The 27,075-nt window shown below is 51.7% G+C and overlaps 1 protein-coding gene across 6 annotated transcripts; it reads right to left on the bottom strand.

Moving 5' to 3' along the window:
- Positions 1–672: 672 nt before the first annotated feature.
- Ulk1 (unc-51 like autophagy activating kinase 1) lies at positions 673–26,803 on the bottom strand. Of its 6 annotated transcripts, none has more exons than XM_052167703.1 (28): positions 26,320–26,803; positions 25,889–25,981; positions 25,766–25,807; positions 15,415–15,447; positions 15,171–15,207; positions 12,599–12,772; positions 12,424–12,497; positions 11,983–12,084; positions 10,953–11,011; positions 10,789–10,871; positions 10,368–10,460; positions 10,032–10,120; positions 9,238–9,385; positions 8,507–8,567; positions 8,218–8,307; positions 7,769–7,894; positions 7,322–7,467; positions 7,120–7,224; positions 6,438–6,706; positions 5,549–5,742; positions 5,185–5,294; positions 4,962–5,105; positions 4,261–4,451; positions 3,933–4,105; positions 3,731–3,849; positions 3,268–3,425; positions 2,466–2,601; positions 673–2,392 (listed from the first exon to the last, which is right to left on the bottom strand). In XM_052167703.1, the coding sequence occupies exons 1-28, from the start codon at positions 26,428–26,430 to the stop codon at positions 2,337–2,339; spliced, it is 3,216 nt and encodes a 1,071-aa protein (XP_052023663.1). In that variant the 5' UTR covers positions 26,431–26,803; the 3' UTR covers positions 673–2,336. The 6 variants fall into 6 exon arrangements, with proteins under 6 accessions (XP_052023663.1, XP_052023664.1, XP_052023667.1 ...); XM_052167704.1 differs by having other exon boundaries at positions 7,120–7,206; XM_052167707.1 differs by having other exon boundaries at positions 9,238–9,316.
- Between the last annotated feature and the right edge of the window lie 272 nt (positions 26,804–27,075).

Below are 27,075 nucleotides of genomic sequence, written 5' to 3'. Positions count from 1 at the left end.
AAAAAACCAGATAGGTGTGTGTAGCGTAGGCAAAGTAGAACCAGGCACAGTGATATACATCTGTGATTCCAACACCCAAAAGCAGGATTGGTGATTCAGTTATTTAGATACATAGCACGTTTGCAGCCTGCAGAGACTACAGAGCCTGACTTAAGAGGGCTGGAGGGCACAAAGGATCTGAACATCCTTCTAAATAAAGCAGAGTGGCTAACAGGTTATATAAGATGGTTAGTGTTGGGAAACTGAACCTCAGAGAATACTTGAAGTTTAGAGTAAAATGACAAGTGAAGCTAGCTGCAATGGGGTACCTGACAGTTTTCCAGCTACAAAGTCTGAGGCAGAGAACAGAAGGAATCGAAGACCCTGTCTCTCAAAATGGGGGAAGTTTTTGTCAATGATGCTCCACTCCAGATGGCCTGCAGAATTGCCCCACTCTCTCTGGATCCTCACCTGACCCAGTGGGAACTGTTTTTTCCTGGGATATTCAATGAACCCACCCAGCTATCCCTGGATCAAACTGAGGCTTGCTTCCAAAAGCTGAGCAAGCCAGAACTGGCATTGTGAAGTCCTATGTCCTCAATTTGGCTGGAGGACACAGGCAATCTTTCAAGATGAACCTGAAGACATACCTGAAAGGACAGTGGCGCACCAGGATGAAATTGACACCATATAAATAATTCCACATTTTATTTTTCTTAAACTGATATGACACAGTTAAACACAAAAGGGGGAGACTCACAAAATTCATCTTAAAATTGACAGGCCTGGGCACTGCTTCAGTGAGCAGGTTTGGCTCATACCACACACAGGCAGCCACACGCATACACAGCCACCCAGGAGTCATTAGGAACCAGATGGTGGGTAAGGAACCCCTGCACTAGCCTCCCTGGTGGCTCTGGGTTCCAGTTGGCCACAAAGCAATAAATACAACATGTTACATGCAAGGGAGGTCATGGGGTGACTAAGGAAGAGACTGGTCTTAGAGATCTGCTTTCTTGTACAACCCTTGTACAACCAAGCACAGTGGTAATATTTCAAGTATTGCAAAGAAAAGTGTGTGTGTGTGGCCTATAACTCTGAATGTTGTTGTGGGACAGAAACCCCACATCCTCTTGTGGACACTCAGATACTTTCAAGTATGCATGGATAACGTGGTGACAAAGGACTGGCAGACCAGGGAGGCTGGGAAGGTGTTAGCCTGTGTCCACCCTGGAGCCTGGAAGACAAGCTTCAGCACAGACCCCGGAAGCCACCAAGCACAGGAGCCAGACTGACAGGAGAGCTCCATAGCGGACATGTTTGCATATGTTATTCTTCACCCACACCTCCACTGCATGGCGGCTGGGCACTGCCCTTTCTGCCGTCCTTACAGAGAAAGTTCATAGATGGCCAGCAGCACACTCACTCAGGCACACACCACAGCCTCAGCCACACAGCTGGTACCATCCAGTGTGATGCCTGCCCTGCCCTGCCTCTATCCTTCCAATCCTTAAACAGCTGAAGTTTCCTTTCATGAAGAAAAACTGAGTTGGGAGGGTGGGGACACATTGTAGGAGTAAAGTGTGGAAGTTGAGGAGTTTAAAAAGCATGGTGCTTACATAATAAACTGTCCCTAATGAACATTTAAACATGAGGACTGTCTCTTCCTCAGGAGGCAAGCCTGTTGCTTTCCTCTAAAGATCAGACACAGGAGGAGGTGAACACTGGGCTTTTTATACACGAAGACATGGTCTGCATCTATACAGCGTCTTGGAGGACGAAAGCCAGGAACAGGAGGCAGGTTCCCAGCAGTCTACACTGCTGGCTAGGTTCTCCAGTCTCTGTATGCATAAAGTGCTCCGGTGACTTACAAAGCTGGGTAAGTAGTCTCAGAGGGAGAAGTTCCTAGAGAGATCAGGAGGCCAGAAGACCATACCCTTTTTTCTTGGGCGAGCATTGGGGCAAGTGAACTGTGAGAAAAAGCTTGCTTTGGCTTGGAGTCGCAACAGTCTCAGTGCCTTGCCTGTCTGCAAGGCTGCCTTGGGCTCTGCAGGTGGCAGATGCCCACACATCAGCCTACCACCTCTCGGCACAATATCTGCTTGCCAGGGGAGTCAGCTGGGAAGAATATGTTCAGAAACTCCTGTCCCAGAGGCAAGGAAGCTGTCCCTGGCACTGTATGTCTACCTGCCAGCAAAGACTGGCAGCCCAGGAAGCAAGAGTTGCACCAGTCTGCACAGGTCCACCATGTAGCATCCCTGCTGGAGTTGGCTGGCAGCAGTCTCAGCACCATCATATCAGTGTTGAGGACAATCTGCCAGGTCTCATACCCTACCCTGCAGGTTGACAGCAGGTAGTCAGGCATAGACGCCACTCAGCAGAGTGGAGAGTCTCCTCTCAATGCACAGCTTGCCTGTGGAGGAGAGAGCATGAGGCAGGGAGGCCACACCAACCACCCCACTCAGGCTGCAGGGAAAGGTACTCACATTTGGCAATGTTTTCAATGTCTGCCTGGTCCGTCAGAGTGTGCTGCAGCCCCTCCAACAGAAGCAGGGCTTTGTGATACCGCGGTACACAGCCCTCTCGGTGCTGGAACATCTCATCAAGGGCGGCTGATTGTACCTATAGGCAACAGCAAAGCTGGGCAGGGCTGGGGCACGGGGGTAGGGGTGGGGTAGAGGTTGGGGCCTGACTGCTCAGCATGCTGCGGATTCGCGCAACTTCATTTGTAGTCTTGTTGTGAGCACAAAAGAAGAGCTAAGAATTAAGCTACAGATGCTCATACACATGGCCTGCAGGCATGGTAGGCACTGTGTTGTCAGCTTGGTCTGTATACAATCCCTCCCCCAGGGCAAGCAAAGGGGCACTGCTTGTAGTATGCAAAGCATCCACTGTGGCTGACAATGAAAAGTGATCACTAAATGGATCACAGTTAACTCAGAAAAGAAGAGATGAGGGAGGCCAACTAAAACTTCTGCCGGCAGACATGTTCCTCACATGAGGAACATTTGAATTATGTATGTCAAAGCAGAAGCACTGCCTCAGACCCACAAACAAGGTGTACTCCTCACACAGAGGCCTTCCATGTTAGGTGAGGAAACTGAACCTCAGGGAGAGGGCTAGGATGCTACCTGAGCTGATAAACTGCACAGTGGCTCACTATATGTCAGGTCCCGGGAAGCCTCTGCTGCTTGCTAGGGAGAGCATCGGACTTAACTTTTAGTCCTGGCCCTGGGACCTAAAACCACATCCTGAGCCCTGCAGGACACAGCCCAGATGACCTCATACCATCTGCACAGCATGGCTGAGGATAAGCCGCTCGGCAGTGACACCATGGATCCCGTCCAGCAGCCGTTGTTTGTCCAGAAAGAAGCGCTGAAGTCGCAAGCTGAGGCCCTGGCAGGATACCACGCTGGCCTTATACAGCTCATTTAGTCTGCGTACCACTAGGGTGGAAGTGCCAGTCACCTCAGGCCCATGGGAGCACGGGACCCCACAGACCCTCGTAGGAAAGCATGCAGGTGGAAGAGCATGTTCCCCCACCAGCCACAGCAAGATCAACATCCATCCCAAGTAGCTCTGTCCAGGGTAGGCCCATATGCTGACTCTGTGCTGAGTCTGAGGCCAGGCCTGTGTACCCAACTCTACTGACTACTCCCTGGCCTGGCCTGGGCCTACCCCTGCGGCCTTCCTGCCCATGCGGGCTTGCTCACTCTTACCCCGAACCACCTCCCTGAGCTCACTTCCTCACCCTGCTTCACAGTAGACGAAAGACAGAGCTTGCCAGCTCGAATCTGGTCAATGGCAGTCTGTAGGCCTGAAGACAGCAGCTCAGCCACCTTCAAGTACAGAACCAGTTGCTCTGCAAAGCTAGAGAGAAACAAACAGGTCAGAGCCATGTCAGAGGCAGAAATGCCCAACAGCCCTCTTCTCCATCCCCAGGTAACACCTACCCCCACTCTCGGCTCAACTGACTGATCTGGTCAGCCACCACACTCTCCTGGAGCTGGTACTCAGGGCCCCCGGCAGCCTCACTGGCACTCCCCTTCAGAGCTGCGATCTCCAGAACTTGCTGTGCAAACGCTAGTGTGAAGCGCAGATTGTGTAGGGTTTCCGTGTGCTCTTGCTGAGGAGGCAATAGAGGTCAGAGCACGGATGCACAAGTGTGCACAGCAGGGCTCAAAGGCTGACCTGCCAAAAACGTACTGCTCCCCCTCCCCCAACTCCTAAGCAGGCAAGTTAGAAGGGAGCCCCATGCTTGTCACCTTCCACGAGCCTCACCTCCATGAGGGTCTCTTCCGGGAGGTCAGGAGCCTCGAAGGTCACAGCCCCCTCCAGGTTGGCAGCAAGGGGGTCAGCAAGGCTGCAGCAGTGGCCTGGGGCAGAAAGCTCCGGAGCCTCTCCACAGGCCCCAGGCACAAAGTGGCGGGCAGAGGAGGAGCCAGTGGAGCCCAGGGAGCTGGAAGAGCCCACTGCAGGTAGATGGCTGGTGAGGACAGGCATCCTGCCTGCTTCTCGCCCTGCAACACTTGGCACTCTGAACTCCATCTCTAGGGTTCAGATGCACCTCAGTCTATACACCTCCTTATCCTGATGCTTTAATAAGGAACACAGTCAAAGGTACTAGCACCCCCCAGGGCTCCGTCTTTGAGCACTTTAGCTCCCCATCTGCCTCCCTGGAGACGGTAGTAAAGGCGTGTGTGAAAGGAGACGGGCTAGGAAGAAAAGGCCACCACTGCCATCACTGGGAAGTGGTAGGACCCTCATGGATCTGTGCGGGAGCCCAGGACTCCTGGACAACACAGGCTGGCTTTTCAGTGCAGCTGGACATGGAGACTAGCATCCTGGTTACTCACTGTTCCATGTACATGCTGGAAACATATACTTTATGGTCTATGCTTTAGGACTGTGTTACACAACAAGAGTTTGCCTTAAAAAAAATCCCCACCCTATGTGCTGCTTTTCCTTGGCACAGACCTTACCTGAGAACATTCTGGTGCGGGTACTCTGGGGTGGGGTGGTACCACTGGGTGGGGAGCCCACAGTAAATACCACAGGTGCTGGGCTGCTAGCCCCTCCAGCACGAGCTCCTGGATGCAGCGTCCCTCCAAAGCCAGCAGAGGGAGCTGAAGAACAAGACAGGCTCAGGGACAGGTTGGGAGCAGACTGTCCACAAGTCACTCCACAGACTGACCCCTCACATACCAATCTCCATGGGTTTCTCCTGTAGGCTGTCTGTGCTGCCAGAGTCAGAGGCCTGGGGCCCAAATGCAGCCTTAAGCAGCAGGTCCGTAAGGCGGCTGGTGCTGAAGGACCTGAGGGGGCAGTGGGGAAGAGGCAGAAATGTGGGGGTTGGCCTCTGGGCCAGACAGCCGGGGCCCTATTTCTACACACAACCATTCCTCAGGCCAGCTGGACTCATAACTCAGGATGGAGCTTCAGTCCTTTAACTGACTTCTCAAATCTCTCAAACAAGGAAACAGGCTGGAGCACAAGTGCCCACCACAAATCTCCAACGCCTGCCACACAGCAGCGAGCATCTCCTGAGCAGTCTTCCCACTCCACTTACCGGCCAAAGGGGCCCCTGGTGTCTTCAGCAGGCCGCAGGCCAGAGCCCAGCTGCTGGCCCTGGAAAGGACCGGCCTCGGAGAGGTCAGGCAGTGTGCGGTTCCGAGGTGGTGTCATTACTACACCCTGCCTAGCCAACAGGGTCAGCAAATTCTGAGAGCTGGGGGTTTTGGGGAAGTCAAACGAGGGCCCAGCCTAGGAGGGAAGGACAGCACTGAGAAAGTCCAATGGACTGAGAAACTTCAGAAACCAAAGCACAAGATGGGACCACTGAGGAAATCCTTCCCTCCAAACCAAATCTGAGGATATGCACAGGTTCTTACATCATGAAGTGCTGCTGCTATCGGGGCCAAAAAGGAAAACTAAGACAAACAGAACTACGCAATCTCTCTGAGGTGACAAACTGATTTGTCACACATTTTGAAATAAAGTCCATGCTAGTCTCAACATTCAGATCCTTCCAAAAGCTGGGCTTATAGGTATGTGCCACCATGCGTAGTCTGAGATATCTTTCCTGTACCCAAACAGCCAACAGTTATTACACTAATCATCTAACACCTCGTGGTACCATGCCACCACAGGGAAGCAGCCATAGTTTAGCATGGGGCCCAGGTTTTCTTCCCGAGGATGAACTGCAGAGTCAGTCTGGGAAGCCAGTAATCCCAATTCTGTGAGGCCTCACAAAGCAAGGGTGAGAAGCCACTAGGGCTACAGGCATCCTACCAGGAGCCAGCTCTTCTAATTTCCCTTCCCTAACTCCACGTGGCATATCTCCAGGAAAGCAGCCTGAGGATGAAGCCCAACAGGCAGTCAAAACACAGAAAGACCAGATCATTTCCCACCCCATGTGCCCGCCCTACCAGAGCTCAATCCCTCCCAGAAGCTATTACCTTGGTAGGAGAGCCTAGGATGGGGGGTAGGGGACTCCGCTGTAGGAAGTCAGGCAGCTTAGGTGAGCCACGCAGTGGCCGGCAAGACTGTAGCCCTGGGCATGGCTGGGGTGCGCTGGTCTGGGGTGGGCTAAAGGTGGCTCCCAACGGGTCTGTTGGGGGCTTAGGCAGCTTGGGACGCACAACATGGAAGTCAGACAGGTTAGGGGCACTGTGCAGGCGGCAGCCCAGCCCGGTGGTTCTTGGAGAGTGCTCAGGCACAGAGGAGCCTGGGTACAGAAAGAGGCTGCATTACTACCCTCAGGTCCCTCATATAAGCACACTAGATGCGTACTAAATAAGCCATTGCCCCACTCATGGCCTCTATGACAAGCATTCTGTAGATCCCTCACTCTGTGAACATAGCTAATTCAGAAAGCCACTATATAACATGCACAGAAAGGTTTAGTAATCTGTCCAAAGCCACAGAGCTGTGGACTACAAGAAACTGAGTGGCAGAGGGCTTCCAATGGTCAATGCTAGACGGTGGCAGTCCTTCCCACTTTCTCCCTAACAGGAGAGGGCTCCACGCAAGCAGGTCGCAAGCAGGTTGGAAGAAGGTCGTAAGCAGGTCACAAGCAGGTCAGCTATCGCCCCATGCCTGCTCTACAGACATGCAGGTCAGGGACTGTGCCTAACCTACCTGGTCGTGGTGACCTGCCAGCCCGAATATCAGCTCCTTGTGGGGAGGGCACTCTGCTCCAGCTGGGTCGCTCTGGGATGGTTCCCACTGGTAGGAAAAGGGTGGCTAGATCAGACCATAGTGAACAGAGGGGGTTATCACATCTGCCCACCCACAGACAGGAAGGGAATGCCTATCAGTTCCCATCCTAAGACTTACTGACCTTGGGGAGAGGGTGTGTAGGGACGGCCACCTCCTAGTGACAGCTTCCTAGCCAGCATGGCTCCGTCAGTGTGGGACGGGGGTGATGGGCTGGCCCGACCAAAGCCCAGGGGGCTAGTGCTGCCTGACCTTCGGATGGCAGAGGATCTGCAAACAGAGCCAGGGCAAGTAAAGTCTCATCCATATCACTGAGGGCCTCCCTTCACACAGCTTTTCCTGGGCTATGCTGGCTTACAGTCACTATCATCGCTAACAGAAGTTGCCTTCTGTAGTTTACATGAAACACTTAACCAACCCTACCACTGATATCAGTCTACCAAATATAGCTTGCCAATAAGATGCATTTAATGAGCTCAGGAGCCCTGGGAAGTTACAGGAACCCTACAACCTGTCCACAATGGCAGTCGACAATAGTGGCAGGACTCTCACCAAGGTCAGGGACACTCACCGGGCTGTCTGCTGTTGAGTAGGCGATTGCAGGTTCTGCTCGATGCGCTGGTAGTTGTGCACCTGAGTGGGGACAGGAATGGGGACCGAGGCACCGTACCTGTTGCTGGAGAAGGGGCCAGGCCGGCTGTGGAGAAAGGATAACCATTATAGACACCACTAGGGAAGAAGCTCAGCCCCAAGCATTTTGGTAGAATGTCTCAACTTTGGCCAAGTCTGAAGACAGCTGGCTTTCACAACACTGTAGCCACACAAAACTTATCTGTGTAACCACTATATATTTGTTTCATATACTTAACCTAGCAAAGGTCCTGAAAGCAATATCCTCAGTTAGTCCTCTCACCAACCCACCCACACTTCAACAGGCCTTCGGGAGGCATCCACACTGCCACTGCCAGGTCTGACAAACACAGAACCTTTCATGTGTGTAATGAGCCCAGTCATGCTTACCCAGAGGGGCTGGGGGAACTGCTGCAGGTCGGAGAGGGAGACGGGGTGCGACCGCGGCTCTCCAGGCCAGCAGAGGCCACCAGTGAGCTCCTGGTGGCAGAAGAGATGGGTAGACAAATTATTTGATACATGCATTCAGATTCTAAACTCCCTCAACAGGCTTTCCCCCAGCAGCCTTATTCCTTCCCAAATGCCCTTATTCCCACCCAAGACTGGGCCAGGCAGGACAGCACTGGTTCCCCAAAGGCCCAACTTATCCCTCGGCAGAGGTCAAGAGGGACTCACTCACCCACTGCACAGCAGGCTATCAGGTGGGGGCTTGGCACTGGCTGCCTCAGCGACTAGATCACCTGCAGAAGAAGATGGTATCTGGTCAGGGTATTCTTTGCCCTCCTTGGCTTACCTGACCTCCTCTCTGGCTCTCCATGTTATGTCCAATGTCCCTCTTCTCACTAGAGCTTGCAGTCGAAGCAGTACAGTTACATGCTAATATAATAAAGTGGCTTTGTGCCGAGGGGTAGTGGCGCACGCCTGTAATCCCAGCACTCTGGGAGGCAGAGGCAGGCGGATTTCTGAGTTCGAGGCCAGCCTGGTCTACAGAGTGAGTTCCAGGACAGCCAGGGCTATACAGAGAAACCCTGTCTCGAAAAAACCAAATCCAAAAAACCAAAAACAAACAAAAAAAAAAGTGGCTTCGCAGGGCCCCAGTGCAAGCAGAGGTGAATAGCAGCTCCTCCCTTCTCAGCCACTTCTGACCATCCTGTCCCTTTTCTTATATTCCTAACCTAACACAAAGGCTCTCCAGACACACCTGTGAGAGTCAGATTAGGCCAGCAAGCTCAAAGCTCTAGAAACCCATTCCAACTGCCCACAGGGAAAGAGGTCTGAACCCCATGTTCATGAATACAAAGGACTCCATGACCATGCTCATATCATGTGCATGTACACAGAGTTGTCTGACAACCCCCTATGTGCCACCCTCCCATCCCATGCCCAAAAAATACTGTGAGTGGGCCTGACCTGGAAACTGGGCTGGGACCATGACAAAGTCATCTGTGTCACAGGAGTCTTTGCTGCTGCCACCAGAGTCCCGGGAGCCCTGCAGAAAACCTGCAGCATCAGCTGGGGAGGTAAGGGTCTTCTGCAGCTGTGGCATCTCCCCCAGGGACTGTAGAATGGACAGGGCTGGTAAAATGAGTCCAGAAGCAATCAAACTCCCCTCCCCAGTAATGGGGCAGACCACAGTGGGTTCAAGCCATGGTGCTAGGCCAGGAGCTGGGTTCTGTAGCCCAGCAAGGCTCTCTCTCAAACGTTAAAGAGAAACTCATCTTCAGGGTCACTGTTGGGAGCTTACACACACACTGCTTGGGAGACTTCCGCTCCCAGCCATTCATGAAGAATCCATATCTTGGACAGTGTTTACTACCTTTGTACCCTACCTCTTAACAAATCAGGACAGAGGTAGAATCCCTGTGAGGAAGGTACCACTGCTAACCAGCACCAACCAGGTATCATAGAGAAACATTTCCAGACCCGCTGGGCACAGCCATGGGCCATACTTCTGACAGAATGAGTACCAACATATTGAGCCCCTACTAGCACAGATTGTAGAACCTGCTCCCAGTTAAGGGAGAGCCTAAAGGACTGGAGCAAGCCCAGATATTAGCTCAAACTGCCCAACTAAACGCTACTGAACAGCTAGACATGCAAACGGTGCTCAGGTCCCACACAAGCTCCCTGAGCAGCAGTAAGAGGCAAACCCATCACTATGCAGCCCATGGCAGAACCCAACAGAACCCAAAACGCCAACTCACCGGTGGAGAGGCCAGGTGGGAGGCAGAGCTGCTGCTAGAGCTGCTGCCAGACCCTGAGCTTGGATACGAGGGTACAGGCACAGGTGGGGCTGCAAGAGGGATGGAGGTCAGTGAGCACTACACCTTTGGAGAGATGGATGCCTTTGACTGACAGCAGTACTCCAATTCCCACCAGTGATGAGCAGCCAGTGTCAGGTTATGCCACCCTGCACTGGTACCTCCAGTGCCCCTGAGCCTATGACAGCAGAGCCACCCAGGTATACATGGCTTTAAAGAGGCAGAATGAGGCACTCCACCTTTCCATAGTATCTCCCAAGATAGCAATGTGGCACCTACAGACACAAGCCCTGTCTGTGTCCAACACTGCCAGAGACTCACACTTCTTGATGGGGGTGCTGGCATCTAAGAATGGGTGGTGGAAAAATTCATCTGTGGATAAAAGGAGTGAATTATATTGATGCCCCTGACCCAGACTCACCCCCAGAGCCCTGAGTGTCAAGGCCAGGCCCCAGCTACCTAGAGAGTCAGGGCCCCAGAAAATGGCTTTGGACAACATCTGACTCCCATTTCAGCAGGATTCAGTCTTCTGGCCTTGCTGAGCTTGGGAGGAGCACAACACACTATGGCCCTATAGGCTGACAGCATCTGGTAGACCATAGATGTCTGGGTACTCACTAAGGCCAGCTAACATAATGGTAGCTAAACGTAATACCCAAGACCAAGCAGGGTGCCTAAGTGGGCAGGGTGCCAGGCTCACCAAAGTCCATGCGGTCCTTGTGGTTACGTTGCAACAGAGCCAGGAGCAGCTGCCGCAGGGGAGCTGATGTCTCCCGAGGGATGCTGGGAGAAAGAGCATATGTGTTTAAGAAGGTTGTGGGTGCCAGGGTGGACCCACCTTGGGAAGAAAGTAGTGATGCTTACGCAGGAACTAGTGTCTTGTTCTTCTCATAAAACAGGCGCAAATCCTGAGGGCTGCTGGCCTATTGAAATAGTAATGAAAAAGTTCAGACTTGTGAAGTACCTACCTGTTACCACAGGGCCCTGCCACCTACCACTGTCTAGCCCCTCAAGTACTTTCATCCCCAGCCATCCCAGGGAGAGGACCAGTGGACAGCTCATGGGCTTTGTCCACACAAGGACAATGGGAATTCAGTGAGACAAGAGTCATTAGACCCTCCAGCTGAAAGAGGGGTGGCCTTGGCTGGGCATATATCCAGAGCTAGGAATGGAATCCCTCACTAAGTATCTGTTGGGGGCACAGCTGGGAGGTTCATGAGTTGAGATCCTAGTGACAGGGAATGAGTGGGGTTAGCTTCTGATCTGATGTCAGTCAATGTTGGCTACAGTCAATGTTGGCTAGTAGGAGCTATGCCAGGCCTATCAGTTTGGGGGTCACTACAGCCACCAATACCATTTCTTGCCAAGAACAACACAGCCCTCATTTCTCAAATTCTCCTTGATACAGAATTTGCTTCCAGGCAAGACAGACTTATGTTTTAGAAGCACAGGTGGGTGGAAGGTCAGGAGACTTAACCCAGTGTTTCCATAATCAAACATGACTCTGACCTCTCATGGAGGTCATAGCAGAAGACCTTTAACTTACCAAATATCGAAATTGGCCTAAGCCCTAGGTAAGAGGGTCATTCTGTTAGGCAGGATGTACTTGTGCAGTAGGAATCAGGATTGATTGGGCATGGCCTAGGGCTACCTGACTATTAATAAGGAAATGTAGTATTAGGGTGACCCGTGGAACAGACTATGATAAGAGCTTTCACATAGAGAATAAGGGACAGTCACCAAGCCTGGTACCTATAATTGCAAATTAAGTCCCCATCTGGTAACCTGTACTCTTCCATGCTGAGGACCCCATCCTGAATGCCACCCAAACTGACCCTTAACCTCTAGGGCTTTGGAGATTCACTAGGACCTTAGTGCCGTGGGGCTCACTCACCTGAAAAGGGGCTTTTCCTGTCAGACACTGGTAGACAATGGTGCCAATGCTCCACAGGTCAGCCTTCCCATCGTAGTGCTGGGACATGATGACCTCAGGGGCCTACAGGGTAACACAAATCAGCACTACTGTACAGCAGTATGCAACAACCAGTAAAAGGTGTGGGAGATTAGCAAATTTGGAGAAGGAAGCTGCTAGGCACAGGTATCTGTTGGGGCACATCAGGAGGCTCACGGGTCGAGATCCTAGTGACAAGGATCTCACACATCACACAAGCACCCATCAGTCAGTCCTGGCATAACAAAATGGTGCACAACTGTTTACAACCCAAAATGAGGCCATAGCTGATTCTTAGAGGGTCTGACATTCCTACAAAGGATCTCAACATCAGGATGCTTGGTGTTGGTTTTAAGTGGTCCTGGACCATGAGTGGGTACATACCATGTACATGGGAGAACCACAGAGTGTGGCTGCCATCATGTTGCTCTGGAGGTACCGGGCGAATCCGAAGTCAGCTGCAGGAGAAGCAAGCACCCAGATGGCTTGATCTGAAATTTCTGTGGGCAGGGTCCCCTGATGCAGTCTCTCGGAGAGCCACCACCCAAACACATCTCACCAATCTTGACTCGGATGTTGCTGGGGTTGGCACGGCGACCCCCGGGATTGGACAGCAGAATGTTCTGGGGCTTCAGATCACGGTGAATGATGCCCTTGCTGTGTAACAGCTGCATGGCACCTGCAATCTGTTGTAGGAACAACCTGACAGTGTCTTCACTCAGTGTACGCATAGCTGTTAAGAAAAGAAAGGTTCAGAAGACTTGGCAAACCATGGTCCATCTCTCTCTGGAGACGCAGGAATGTACATGGCTGTGTGGAATGTGTGGAATGTTCAGGGGCTAAGCACCAGCAGGGCTCTACAGAGGCCCTCCAGCACACAGGGCCAACACACTAGGCACTACTGCCAACTTGTCTTGCAACTTCCAGAAGCTGGTCCACCTCCCCTCTTCCCACATATCCTTGTAGGATTCCCCTTTCCACACAACTCTGCACTGCTAGCTCTTGGCTGATAGCACTCTGCTCGTGTTGGTTTCTACTTCTCCACTGGACACCTCCTAGATCTTCCCCATCCCTATGACAAATCAACCACTAGATTTAATCCCTAGTTCTGGGGTAGGTCTTTTGCCCCCTAGACCACAGTGGCTTCCAAAAGTCAAAGTAGATACAAGGGCCAGAAAGATGCTCAGCAGTTAAGAGCATTCACCACTCTCGAAGAGAACCTAGGTTTGCTTCTTATCACCCACATGGTGGCTCACCACCATCTATTTGTAACTCCAGTACCAGGGTTTCCAAAACTCTCTGGAATGTACCAGAAATGCATGTGGTCTTCATGACAGACAAACAAAACACTCAAATACATATAAAATTAAAAGGTTTTTATTCTCATTCTCTCTCTCTCTCCCCATCTTTCCCCCCTCCCCCTCTGTGTCTCTCTCTGTCTCTCTCTCCCTCCCTCTTCCCCCTCCCCCCCTGTTTTGTTTTTTTCCACACAGGGTTTTACTGTGCAGCCCTAGCTATCCTGGAATTCACTCTGTAGACCAGGCTAGCCTTGGCCTTGAACTCAAGAGACCTGTCTGCCTCTGCCTCCAGATTGCTGAGATTAAAGACCTGAGCCTGGAAGAAGTATTTCTTTAAAAAAAGCAAGTTGTACAGAGAAAACCTGTCTTGAAAAACAACAACAACAAAAAAGTTGTAAACAATGGATATGCGAACTTGAGGCAGAACCCTGAGTTCTAGATATTCAGGCTCAACTGGGCATAGCCTTCTCCAACAGTAACTTAGCAGACCATGTCAGGATGACACCAAAACATGTACACCTTAGACACACATTTGGTACATACCAACTGAGAACAAACATTCACTCAGTCTGGGCTGCCCAAACCCTTTTGTTGGGACACCAGCCCACCACAGCCCCATCACTTGACAAGTGGCTAGTTTAGGGAGCCTTCATTGGAGCCTAAACATACACATGCTTGTGAGCACCCCCAAGGCAGTCAAAGTTACAGGTCAGCCCTGTACTGGCCTACTCACCCTTTCCTCCCCCACAGACACCTGTGGAGCCTGGAGCCTTGCCAGGAACCACCCAGCTACTGAAGGTCATGGTGCAGCATACTGTGTGGCTGCCCCAGGGACAGGAACAAATACTGAGTGGGCAAAGCCAAGCATGGCTTAGCCACGTGAACTTGAGCACGCAGTGAGCTGACAGGCCAGGAGCCTAACGACCGCACTTCTACACCTACTACAACTAACTCCATCCCAGCAGACTACACAAGGTCCAACTAGAAGACAGAGTCAGTCTGGGGAGGTGTCCAGAGGCTGCAGTAGAGGGAAGTCCCAAACAACAGGAGACTGTTCCTAATGCTTGTGTCCCTCTGGAGAAAGGTGCTCAGAGGGAGTCCCTACCCTTAAAAGGAGGCTAAGGGGCTGTCACTTCTGTCACAGCCGGAGGCAGAAGGCACCATCTGGGAGGGGCTGCTTTGAGCCACCAATTCCTACTACTGTATTGTTTCATGTTTGCCAAGGTAAAGCATTCTGTCAACAATCGTCGACAGCCACTGCATCCTTCCAGGCCTTGGGACAAGGTCTCTACACTGGCTCCACTTGCCTTTCTTTCCCTAACCTTCAGAGCACCCCATGGAAGAGATATTAATGCTCTTTCACTCTGCTCATCACAACCCAGCCACTTGCTGTCTTTCAGTGGGTCCTGAGCTCTCCTGCTGCCTGAAGCTTCCCTGTTCTGCTGGGGGCACCTCTCTTAGTCTGTACCCACCAGTGTCCCATAGAGATCTCTTGACTCCACTCCACTCAGACTCTAAAGCTGCTCCCTTGCCCTACCATGAAAACTGCAAACCATTTCTGAGTGTGTGCCTGTAGTGCTTGCTCAGACCCACCTACTTGGCCTATGTCCTTATCCCTGTCGGAAAAGCAGAACCTGACTATTCTGCTTAAGCCACCCCCCAGCACATGGGATAGACTTCACAGAGAACTGAGGGTGGTCAGGCTGATGGGCCTCAAAGTGCTAGGCCATGCAGCCCTGAGGCAGGAGGATGGACACCACAATCAAGCAGAAGGCAAATCTAGCTGCAGCATTTTAGGCTAGAAACAGAACCCAGTGGGGTGTGCCTACTCACTGTGCAGGTAGTCAGCCAGGTCTCCACCATTACAATACTGCAAAAGACAAGGGATGCACCATGAGAACATAGCCAAAGAGTCTCAAGCCTGACTCAGATTCTTTATTCCCCATACCAGTTTCTTGGACCTGTCCAGTGCAGATATTCTCAAAATCCCAGCTAGGAATGTCAAGAGTGTGTACTTATACCCACCTATGCCTATCCTGTTGGGCCCTGTGCTTGCCCTGGCCCCATGGGAACTCACCTCCATGACCAGGTAGACAGAATTGGCCATTTCCTGTAAGACAGAACAAGCCATTTAAGATGGGAGAATACCTTGTATAGTCTCTCATTAGACATCACTTGGAAGAGCCCTTGGTATATGGGACCACAGGCACTCTCAACATGTTATCTACCTACAGGGCTTGAGGCAGAGTGAACATTGCCAGGTCTAGGTGTCCTTTGTGGCCAGGACTCAGTCTAGGAAACAGGAGGCAAGAGGCTTGGGGTGTTCATATTTGTTTCATGGTCATACCAAACATGGCTTCAGTGTCTCAGACCCCAGATCTGAGGATCTGGTTCAGGGTAGGAAAAGGCTGATGTACACATGGATCATTACCTATGAAGGGGACTCACGTTCATAGTGAACTGGCCTCGATCCTTAGGTCCAAGACCTGCTCTGCTGCCAGCTCTGGAGCCTGCTGTGAACGGAGACTACCCGTCGGGCAGGCCAAGCCCCAAACTGTGCTGCCTCCCCTAGCAAACCACTCCTCATAGCCACAACAACCACCACCCTCACCTTTTCACTGACAAGAAACTTAGGACCTTGGAGGAGGGGGTAGGTCCAAGCCAGTCAGGCTGGGTCTAAACAACCTACAGCTCTTTCTTCAGATAGCGTGATCCCTGAAATGTAGCTGCCAGCTCAGTAGAGCAGGCCTTGTGAACCACAGGAAAGAGGACCTCTCCCAGCCACATAGCCCACAGCAAACAGGCCCCACTTCATCCCCACAGCATTCAAGGAGAGTCTACTCCCTGCTCCTCAGGAACTCAGCTGCAGATGTAGATGTGAGGCCCCCCAAATCTCTCTTCTAGGGCCTGGACCAAGAGAGGACTAGGACTGCAAAAAGAGTTCTTTTCATAGCCTATGAAGGCTAAATGGGGGACAGACACCCTCATCCCCAGATGACCCCGGCACAGCAGCCAGTTAACCTGCTCCAGCTGCCCCAAATATGTATTCAGACACCCATGACCTCCCCTCAACTCCTGCCCAGCTTCCCGGTCCCCAAGGCTAGTGCCTACACATGGGCGTCCCATGAGTGACCAGCACAAAGTATCTGAACACCTAGGATGCAAACGTGGGAGGAGCCCACTCCTGTGCACCAGAGCTGCACCAGAGAGGTAAAGGAGCTAAAAAGTGCTCAGGCAGCCTGGCTGTCTCACAGTTGTGTGTTCCCAAGAGTGACTACTACATGTAGCCTAGGTGGGAAGGAGGCTATTTACAAAAATAAGCCTAGACTGCTTCGTGAAGGCCTGTATACCAAGACCCCAAGTCCTTGCCTGAACTTTTCTGCCCTGCCCTAGATGAGGAGCCTTGGCTTGGTCCCATTTGACTCCACTCCTGCCTCTGCATTCCAAGTCAGCTGCATGGGAACGATCCTCTGGGGCAGGTGATGCCTTGTAAAGTCTGCAGTCTGGAACCACAAAGGCAGACTCAGGGGAACAGAACTGGAAGGTTAGGGGCTGAGGATGGAGGGGCAGAGTCCAGGTAGGATGGGGACAGAAATGAACAGTAATGCGACCCCTTCAGCTTGACTGCTGTGAGAACTGGGGAAGGCTAGGGCACAGAAAAGGTGACAAAGATAAGGACCCATAAATAGCCACTACTGCACACACCCTGCTCCCTTCGGTATCAAAGAGGGCCTGTCACAGCAGCATCAGCTTACAGCCTAAGAAGCAAGGGAGGCTTCCGGGGCCACCTGCTGTGGGATACAGACAGACAGACAGACAGACAAACAGACAGACACACACACACACACACACACACACACACACACTCTCACTCACCAGAGGGTGGAAGGTGAAGACCCAGGCCTGTTGTATCATTAGAACATGATCTATCCCAGAGCCCCAAACTCCACCCAGCCAGGACAAGCAGGGACAGTGACAAAGACAGGCAAAAGATCTGGGAAGACCAAGGTGTTATACCTGTCTTAGAGCTTTGAAGCCAGGATTCCTAACCAAGGGCTACTAGTAGCAGCCAGCACCCCAATCCTATCCTGACACACTAGAAGCAGAGCTGCTAGTGAACCATAGGCCTTCAGCATCTACACAAAATAGTCCTCAGCATAGAGTGAGGTTCACAACCACAACAGTCAGCCTATTGTCCCACTCAGACCTTCTGTGCAGAGAGCAAGTGCTACCACTAGGCCAGTGGCCTTCGTCCTGCCCTGGCATCAGCATCTTGGCAAGCTTCTTAGGCCTGTACGCTCTCCTGCTTCTGTGCTGGATTTCCACGAGCCCCACAGAGGACCAGTTACAGGATGTTTTCTAGCCAGTTTCACAGATGAGCAAGCTAAGGCCCAAGAAACATGCCTAGCTCTGTGCAGGAGCCGGGCTCGCCCAGGCAGGCTGCCTTCATGCCATCTCCGTGCCTAAGCCAACACCCAACCAGTCCCAACCAACTTGGAACCTCACTGCCTGTCTTCCAGAGCTGGGCCAGGCTGTCTCCAGCCTAGAGGGAACAAGGAATTGTGGTAAACCACAAAGCAAGAAGGGCCTCCAAGCAAGAACTTTTCCAAGGAAATGGCCCACCAGGACCTATACCTCCATCATGAACTGGGAGTAGCAGACAGAGACCAGAACATAACTATAGTGGTCAGAGCTACCCTGTCCCAACCCACACTGAGCTCACCCAGGACCACTTCTCCAGGCTTTGCTAAGGGCCCCAGCCAGAATCTCAGGAAGTTCACAGGCAAAGCCTGCGTCCCTAGCACACACTCCAGGACTCTGAGCAGACAGCAGCCCTTCCTTCTCCAGGGCAGCTTTCCCATCATCACAGGGTGGCAGACAGTCTTCACCATGATGGGGATGCCCTGGGCTCCTAATATTACCACTCTGGCAGCCAGGTCCCATTGCCCAGCCATTGAAGGGAAGACAGTGACAGAGTGGCCAGTGGGGTAGTCATAGCTGGTGGCAAAGCAAAGCACGTTCTTTTGTTGAGCTATCCTTGTGCAAGGGAAAAAGAAAATTAAGATAGCATAGTCAGAACTCCTATAGGAGCTAGGCTTACTATCCACACACAGGCAGTCACTGCTGACCCAAGACTCTAGCATCCTGGGAAGCTGCACGGGCATCTAGGCACGTAGGAGGCTGCCCCGCCCCAACAGAGATATTTTGCTTAATAGGATCCCAACTCTCCACCCTCTGCCTGCTCCACTCTGGTCTGGTGATCTCAGGCTGGATCTGGCAGGCGTGTGTCAAGCACTGACCCACTTAACTCCTGAGGAGCCAGGCTTTTAGACTACAGAAGGTGGCAAGGCTCTAGCCACAGCAAATCTGGGCTCTTCTGGACAGTTGACAAAAGGAACACCTGCTCATAGCACTAGGGTGGGGCTGGGGGACAGTGAGTGCATATGTGTAAGGAAGGTCCCCTCCATTCCTTGGGCTTCAGAAACTACCCTTGCTGCAGTTCTCTTCTCAGGCTAGCCTCTTAAAGGCATCCATTAATCCAGCAGGGAGGTCTCCAAGCCTACTGCCTTGCATCAGTTTCTGAATTGAGAGTAGTCAGACCGCAGATAGCCACAGATAGAGCAGAGAAACAGAGTGGACCCTTAGGATTATAATTCTATATAGTTCCTCTCTAGGACTATACTCCTAAAATCTATCTACTGCAATTCTGACCACCACAGACAGACACCTTACCTACCACAAACAGGAGCCAGGCGGTGGTGGTGCACACCTTTAATCCCAGCACTCTGGGAGGCAGAGGTAGGAGGATTTCTGAGTTTGAGGCCAGCCTGGTCTACAGAGTGAGCTCCAGGACAGCCAGGGCTATACAGAGAAACCCTGTCTCGAAAAAACCAAATCCAAAAAAACAAAAAAAAAGAAAGAAAAATGACTCTTACTCCCCACTTAAGGACTGAACAAGCTCTCTTCAACAAAAAGTCAATCTACTTGCAGCAAGTACACAAGCTAGCCAGGCAGGAGACCAGAGCCACACAGGGCAAGCAGTGGAAGACAAGAAGCCTCTAAAACATAGCTATCTATCCCACACAGCCACAGGCTCTGCACCTTCTATACTTTTGTTATCTATACTTCAAACCTAGAATCTGTCAGCAGAACTAGCCTAAGTCTGATCCCTAGGACCCATCTGATCAATCCCAGTCTGATCCCTAGGACCCATCAATCCAGCATTTCAGACTTAAAAAGATAAAGTGGAGAAGAGGTTAAGGAGCTGGTGAGGATAGCTCATCACTCAAAAGCATTTGCTTTTACAGAGTGGGTATTCACAATAACCATTCAATGACTCAAAACCAGCTGTAATTCCAACTCCAGGGGATCCAACACCCTCTTAAAGCTTTGGTAGGCACCTCATACACGTGGGGCACTAACATAGATGCAGGAAACACACACACAAACACACCTTTAAAAGTTTAAAAATAAAGATGGCTCTGTGGGTAAAGCTACCTATCTACCTGAACAACCTGAATTCAGAGTCCCCAGAATCCCATATGGTTAAAGAAAAGAATCAACTCCACTAAGCTGTCCTCTGACCACCACACAAGCACCATGATATGTATATACTCCACCCTGTAACATACACAAACATTAAAAAATAAATAAGTAAATAAATAAATAAATAATAAGATGGGGCCTGGGCAGGGGTGGTACATGTTTTTAACCCCAGCAGATTAACTCAGGAGTTGAGGCAGATAGATCTGAGTTCAAGGCCAGCCTGGTTATACAAAGCCAGTTTGAGAACAGCCAGGGCTGTTAACAGAGAAACCCTGTCTAAAAAGACAACAATAAATGGAGAGATGGCTCAGCGTTTAAGAGAATTGGGTGTTCTTTCAGATTCCAGAGGACTGGGATTTGATTCTCGTCACCTACACAGCGACCACCTGTGATTCCAGGTCAGGGTATCCGACACCTTCTCTTCTGGCCTTCACAAACACCAGGCATGCAAGTGGTGTAGACATAAATTCAAGCAGAACATCCATATGAAAATAAAGTCATAAAAAAAAACAAAAAACAAAAAACAAACAAAAAAAAAAAAACGACCAAGTAGGCATGGCACTGCACAGCCGTAATCCCAGTGTCTGGTAAAATGAGGCAGGGGAATCACAAACTCAAAGCCAGCTAAAACTGTGTATCAAAACCTGAAAGCTGGATAGGTAGATGGGTGTGTGAGCCTTTAATCCCAAAAAGAAGGAAGCACATCAGAAAGTCAAAGACTTTAAGGCTAGCCTTGGGCCTTTGTCAAAAGACAAAGGAGAAGTTGGGTGTGGTGGCTGGTAGGTGTAGCAGTATGTGCCATTGATCCCAGCACCTGGAAGGCAGAAGCAAACAGAACTCTGATTTCTGGGCATGGTTTACAGTGAGCTCCAGGTCAGTGTCAGGGATAAAGTAGTCCCCTAACCCCACCCCCAAAAAGGAAAATGAAAAAATAATTGTACATTCAATTTTGCAGATGTACAGAGTTCAGACATCTCCGACTGGGTCCAGATGATAAGCACTATCACTAGCACTGGGAAGGCTGCACCCAAACACCCAGCACAGGCTCTCTTCTAACCAGACAGAACTCAGAGCTGGTCGGTCTGCAAGATCCAGGTGAGTCACCTCTGGGCAACCTGGCAAGGCGTAGGGCTTCAAAGAACCGGCCAGACAGCGTACTAGCCTCCAGGGAGTCAGCAGTCACAGTTAAAAGCTGGCAAGCAGGACTGGGGGAACCCAGCCTGATACTGATTCTGGCAGTGTCCACTCTTCAAGAGAAAGAACAAGTCCAGACACTGAATGCTGGATGAGGAGAGAGCCTGGTCCCTCCGTGATGAAGGCCATATGTTCCAGTTGCCTCCCCAACCCTCTGGTGGACTCAAGAGTGCAGGGAGTTGGAGGTTTAACTCATGAGGGAGTTAAGCAAGCTATGGGCCCCAGGTTCAACTACCAGAACTATCAAGAACAAAGAGAAGAGGAGCTGGTGGTGTGGGGTTTTTTTTGGTTTTGTTTTGTTTTTGGAGACAGAGTCTTGCTGTGTAGCCTGGAACTCACTGATTTGCCTGCTCCTCCCTCCCAGATTCTGGGATAAGAGTGCATCCTACACCTGGTCAGGGTTTTGGTTTGAATGTGAAATGCCTGCACAGGTTCATACTTGGCCCCAGCTAGTGGCAATGTGGAACCTTCATGGCTAGAAGAACGGCTGGAGGTTATACTCACAGTCTGAGCACTCTGCATCCCTGGTCAGGCAACACATGAGAATCATCATGTTCCTACTGCCATGAACTCCACTCCACCTTTCTTGTTATGGTCAACTAGAACCTGTAGCCAAAATAAACCTCTCCTCCCTTAACCTCCTTCTGCCAGGTGTTTGAGAGCACACCAGATATATAATGAGTACCAGGCCACCCTGGTACTATAGTGAGTCCTTGTTTCAAACAAACAAACAAGCAAATAAACAAGGGAGAGGAGAGACCTATGTATAACATAAAACAAAAGAGCCCATACACCATCAGAAAAATTTGCATAGACAGGGCCAAGTAGGCACAGCTTTGAGAACTTTAACTCAAGTTGTCAGCACAGACCCTGGTCTTTTCCAGGTAAAGTCACAGGCATGGAGAGGCAGCTTGCCACCAGTCTCACTTGAGACCATCAGGAGTCTCTAGACCCTGCATACAACATGGGAGACAAGCCAGGCGTGGTGGAGAACGCCTGTAATCCCAGCACTTGGGAGGCAGAGGCAGGAGGATTTCTGAGTTCGAGGCCAGCCTGGTCTGAGTTTCAGGACAGCCAGGACTACACAGAGAAACCCTGTCTCGAAAAACCAAAAAAAGAGGCAGGCAGATTTCTGAGTTCGAGGCCAGCCTGGTCTACAGTGAAAAAAACAAAACAAACAAAAAACAAAACAAAAAACCATGGTAGACCAAGTAAATTTGTTTACCACTACTGAAGATGAGGGCCATGAGATCTCAGGAGTTAAGAATACTGGCTGTTGTGCCAGATGTGGTAGCTCACACCTTTAATCCCAGCATGTAGGAGGCAGAGGCAGGTGGGACCCTGTAAGTTCAGGGCCAGCCTGGTCTACAAAGTGAGTTCCATGACAACCAGGGCTATTACACAGAGAAACCCTATATTAATAAACAAAGAACTGGCTGCTCTTCCAGAGGACCTGGGTTCAATTCCCAGCAACCAATGACACCTCACACCTGTCTGTAACTCCAGTTCTAGGGCTTCTGTCATCTTCACAGATGTGCAGGCAAACTCCAATGAAAGTACCCAGCAGCTCCCCAAACTCACAACTGCCTATAACTCCAATTACAAGACCTGTAACATCCTCTCCTAGCCTATGCAGGCACAGCACACACATGCCACATACTCACACATATAACAAAAGAGCCCCCTACACATTCCTAGCAGATGTGCAGGGTCCCCCTAACAACCGGAGGGCTGGCTGACTAGCTTACTGACTCTGGTTGCCTGCCACTGAATCTCCTTCCTCTAACTGCCTAGGTTGGCCTCACTGGGACAGATGCATTTACACCCGTAGGGACTGAACTTCTCAGGGTTGGGAGGTGGAAGGGGAGGAGGGGAAGGAATTTGTAAGGGTGGGACTGGGAGAAGGCATGTGACCAGGATGTAAAGTAAATAAATTTAAAAGAAAAAAGAGCTGTGGTGGCGCACCCACCACACGCCCTTAATCCCAGCACTAGGAAGGCAGAGGCAGGCAGATTTCTGAGTTCCAAGCCAGCCTGGTCTACAGAGTTCCAGGACAGCCAGGGCTAGAGAGAAACCCTGTCTCGAAAAACGAAAAAGAAAAAAAAAAAAAGAAAAAGAAAAAAGAAATGCTAGCTACCTGCCCACGGGTGGTGCACACCTTTAATCCTAGCAGAAGCAGGTGAATCAGTGAGTTTGAGGCAAGGTCTACAGACACAAAACCACCCAGTCTCAACAACAAACAAACAAAACAAAACCCACAAAACTACTAATAGGATTTTATTGAAAGGACAAGTTCTGAGCCAATACTACTTTAAGAGATGGACAATTTCCAGATAACCATTGGCATTTCCTCTCTGGGGGGCAATCTGATAACAGTCCCACTCTACAGTTAGCACACCTCTAGCCCAGGGCTCCGACTTCTAGGAATCCATCTACATATCAATCCTAGCCAAAGAGCCCAAGGACAGTCATGACCACATTTTGACTTGCCAGAATCCCAGAATAGCTGGTGTCCCTCCGGAGGGTTAGGTTAGTAAAATGAACCACAGTCAAGCCTTAGGCACATGACCTTAAATAACCACCACAGCAAAGGAGACAGCAGCAAATACCACCTGTGTTCCCACTGCCCTACCCGGATGGCCTGACAGGAAAGTGATGGCACAGGCTGTGTGGTCCAGCCTAGGTGAGTACTTCACTGCAGTTCCCTCTGAACACTAAGCCTGAGAGCTATCATTCAAATATGGACCCAAGTGTGATTCTTCAGAGCAGTTGAGACATCAGCCTGTGACAAGAAACTGAAGCTTCTTGCCTTCTCTAAGAGACCATGGAGGACAGGGAGGTAGCTATGGCAAGAAAGAAACACATTTCCAGGGAATAACCCAAAAACTTGGGGATGCCTAAGAGGAGACAGGACAGCAGGCCTCCACCAGTATAGGATGCTTTTTTTTAAAGTTTTATTTTTTATTTACAGTACACTGCAGCTGTCTTCAGACACACACTAGGAAGAGAGCATCAAATCCCATTACAGATGGTTGTGAGCCACCACATGGTTGCTGGGAATTGAATTCAGGACCTCTGGAAGGGCAGTCAGGGCTCTTAACCTTGGGAGACTCTCCAGCCCAACAACGTCTTTAATTTACATTTTTATCGGTTTTCTACAGTGTTAGAGAGAGATTTCTTGGCCAAATCATTTTTCTCTGCCCAAAGTGTGTATCTTAAATATCAAGGACACAGAGCACCAGCCCCCAAGCCATGAAGAACCCTGGATCCTAGGCAGAGGGCAGGGGCTGGCATCTCTCAGCATTTCCCCTGGGCAAAGGAAGCCACAGCATGGCCAGTACTGGGGGAAACAGTAGATGTCCTTAACCAAATGTCTCAACTGGATGATGCAGAACAAGTGGAAGCCAGAGGGGGGACAGGCCTCACCTGCAGTGAACCTCACTGTTATCTGTTCAGTTCTGGTGTGACCTTTATGGAAAGGTCCAGGCAGGGGACTGTGGGAACCTGTTTGGTGTAATGAGGCCCAGAGTCTGTCCCTATAAAGGTCATGCCACCTAACCCAGCCCTGGGTCCTCTAAGAAGCACATACTGTGTGTGCTGGTGTGGCCCTTCCTACAGCACTAGGCACAGGGGGAGGAAGAAGCATGGGGAAGGTAAGAAAGGCAGGCTGCAGGGGGGCAACCTCCTCAACCCAGAACACCATGTTTCCAGCTGCGGCCAAGTACTCTGTCACACAGGACTTTGGCCCTGCCCACATGTCACCTCATGACATGTCACAGCCCTCAAGGTAAAGTTGGAAGAGGAGCAGGGGAGGAAGGCAGGGAGGGAAGGAAGGAAGGGGAGGAGGCCACCAAAACACAGCTAGCTGCCCGCTGGGAACTTCCCTCAGCCAGGGCTGGTCCCGTGGCCCCAGTAAACAGGTTTCAAAATCATTAGTCAGCACTTTGCTGGGGACCAGCACCTGGGGCTCCTGGACCCCCACAAGGGGACATCCAGGGCCTCCAGCCCTTGCCAACCCTGGGCTGGGGGCCCTGGAGGGCAGCGCAGAAGCTGACTGGTCAGCTGGCTTGCTTGATCAGGCTGTCAGTACTGAGGCGGAGGCATCCTCCGCCCGGGTGAGTGGGCCCAGCCCCAACTGCCGGCAAGAAGGAATCTCCAGCAACCCCTCCCCCTTCCAGCCTCTGACGCAGGAGTGGGCTGGCCAATGCCAGGCCGCTGAAGCAATGTCAACAAACAAACCCGCCAGCCTAGACAGGTGGGCCTGCCTGGAGCAGCAGTCTCAGAGAGGGCCACTGGGTCACCATAGTAAGGAAAGGGTCCCTGGCACCAGGGTACACTAAACCCAAACCACCACGGTGTAAACTAAGCAATCGCCAAGGATTCAACATTAGCATTGATGGAATCCTTCCTATGCAGGCAACAGAGAAGCTAAGGCGGTCCCCAGAACCTAGGAAAAGCCAGGAAAAACTTGGACCAGAGATGGTGTCTCCCAGGCCCTGAGTAGCCTCACAGTTGGACAAGAACATGGCATTCAGAACCCAGAGTTTTTCACCTAAATCAAATACTAATCCAGAGTCATCAACTGCCCTCAGAGGGCTCCAGCCCCAGGCACCCTAGGCTGTGAATGGGAGACAGGGAAGATTATTTACCCCTCCCCCAAACCCAACGGCAGCAGCCTCCGGCCTTACCTGGAAGTCATACAACGCCACAATGTTTTCGTGCTTTAGTTCCTAGGACACAAATCCAAGTTTCTCATAAGCAAGACAAGAGCTAACCCACCCTCTCCCCCCTCCCTCGAGGCGCTGGCTCACCTTCAGGATTTTGATTTCCTTTCCCAGCAGTGTCTGGGACTTGGCAAGGTTCTTCTTGTTAATGCATTTGACGGCCACCTCCAGGTCGTGCTTCTGAAAAGCCAAACGTGGACTTTCAGGGTTTAAAACATGCCCCCTTCTGCTCCCCACCAAGCTGGGAACACAGAGATGGCTTAGGGTGGCTGTCCCAAGGGTCTTGGAATGGGAGTATGCCAGAGGCAGACAGGTAGTGTCTGTCAGCCGGGCCTGGAATCTAAGTGGATGGAGTCCCAGGCTAGGTTCTCAGAACTGGTCTGACTTCGGGGCTAGCTAGGGAATCCTGGGCTGATGTCTCCTGGTTTCCGGGGCTGGGGTCCTTAACTGGGTCCCTCTACGGACTTCCAGAGGTAAGGTGTTGGGCTGGGATTCCCAGATTGCGGAGCCTCACCCACCTCGCGGTGTCGACCCTTGAAGACCACCGCGAAAGCGCCGTGTCCAATCAGGTCCTTGCGAGAGAACTCGAACTTGCCCACGGTCTCGACGCCGCCGCGGCCCGGCTCCATAGCGCGCGCGGGCCGGGGGCGCGGGCCCGGGGGCGGCGCTACGGGGTGCGCTGGGCTCAGGCGGAGGCCAGCGGGCCGCGTACTCGGGGACGGAGGCGCGGGCTCATCACCAGGGCCCTGCGCCCCATCGGGCAGGCCTGGGCCGGGTCCCAGTCCCACAGGCCGGCGGACGGAGGGACGCGCTCCCTTGGCGTCCTCCTCGGTACCCTCTCGGCGCTGACAGTCGGAACCCAGTCCGACTCGGGACTCAGCTCTGACACACTCCAGCTCCAACTCGGCGCTGACTGACGATGCGACTCAGAGCCCCGCAGGGAAACAAAAGATCCGTGGCACCCGGACCTCGCAGCCCGAGACGCCGGCGCAGCCGCACTGCGTGGAGGCGGGACAAGAGGCGGGGCCTGCGGAGCCAGACCTCTCAGGCGGCGGAGCTGGCAATGGGCGGGGCCAAAATGAAGGACACCTCGTGGGTGGTAAGGTGGGGCGGGGCTTAGTGTGGGTGGTGCTTCGAAGGGTCAGGCCCTATACTGGGCGGGACTTGAGAGAGGAGGTGCGATATGGGCGTGACCGAAGCAGACAAGGGGTGCCAAAGTCAGAACTGTGGCTCCTTGTTCTGTCCTAAGCATTTTTTTCTTTATTTCCTTATTT

Source organism: Apodemus sylvaticus, chromosome 22, assembly GCF_947179515.1.
Source record: "Apodemus sylvaticus chromosome 22, mApoSyl1.1, whole genome shotgun sequence".
In the NCBI taxonomy this organism is placed as follows: Eukaryota; Metazoa; Chordata; class Mammalia; order Rodentia; family Muridae; genus Apodemus; species Apodemus sylvaticus.
The sequence above is the reverse complement of the archived record's forward strand: the minus strand, read 5'-3'. Positions and strand labels throughout refer to the sequence as shown.

Excerpts from the sequence above, each read along its gene's own strand:
- Ulk1 (XM_052167703.1), bottom strand. The coding sequence starts at position 26,430 with ATGGAGCCGGGCCGCGGCGGCGTCGAGACCGTGGGCAAGTTCGAGTTC. Across the intron at positions 12,085-12,423 it reads GTGGTTCTCCCATGTACATG|GCCCCTGAGGTCATCATGTC; the intron begins GTATGTACCCAC and ends GTTACCCTGTAG. Across the intron at positions 3,426-3,730 it reads TTCGTCTACTGTGAAGCAGG|TGGTACGCAGACTAAATGAG; the intron begins GTGAGGAAGTGA and ends CTTCCACCCTAG.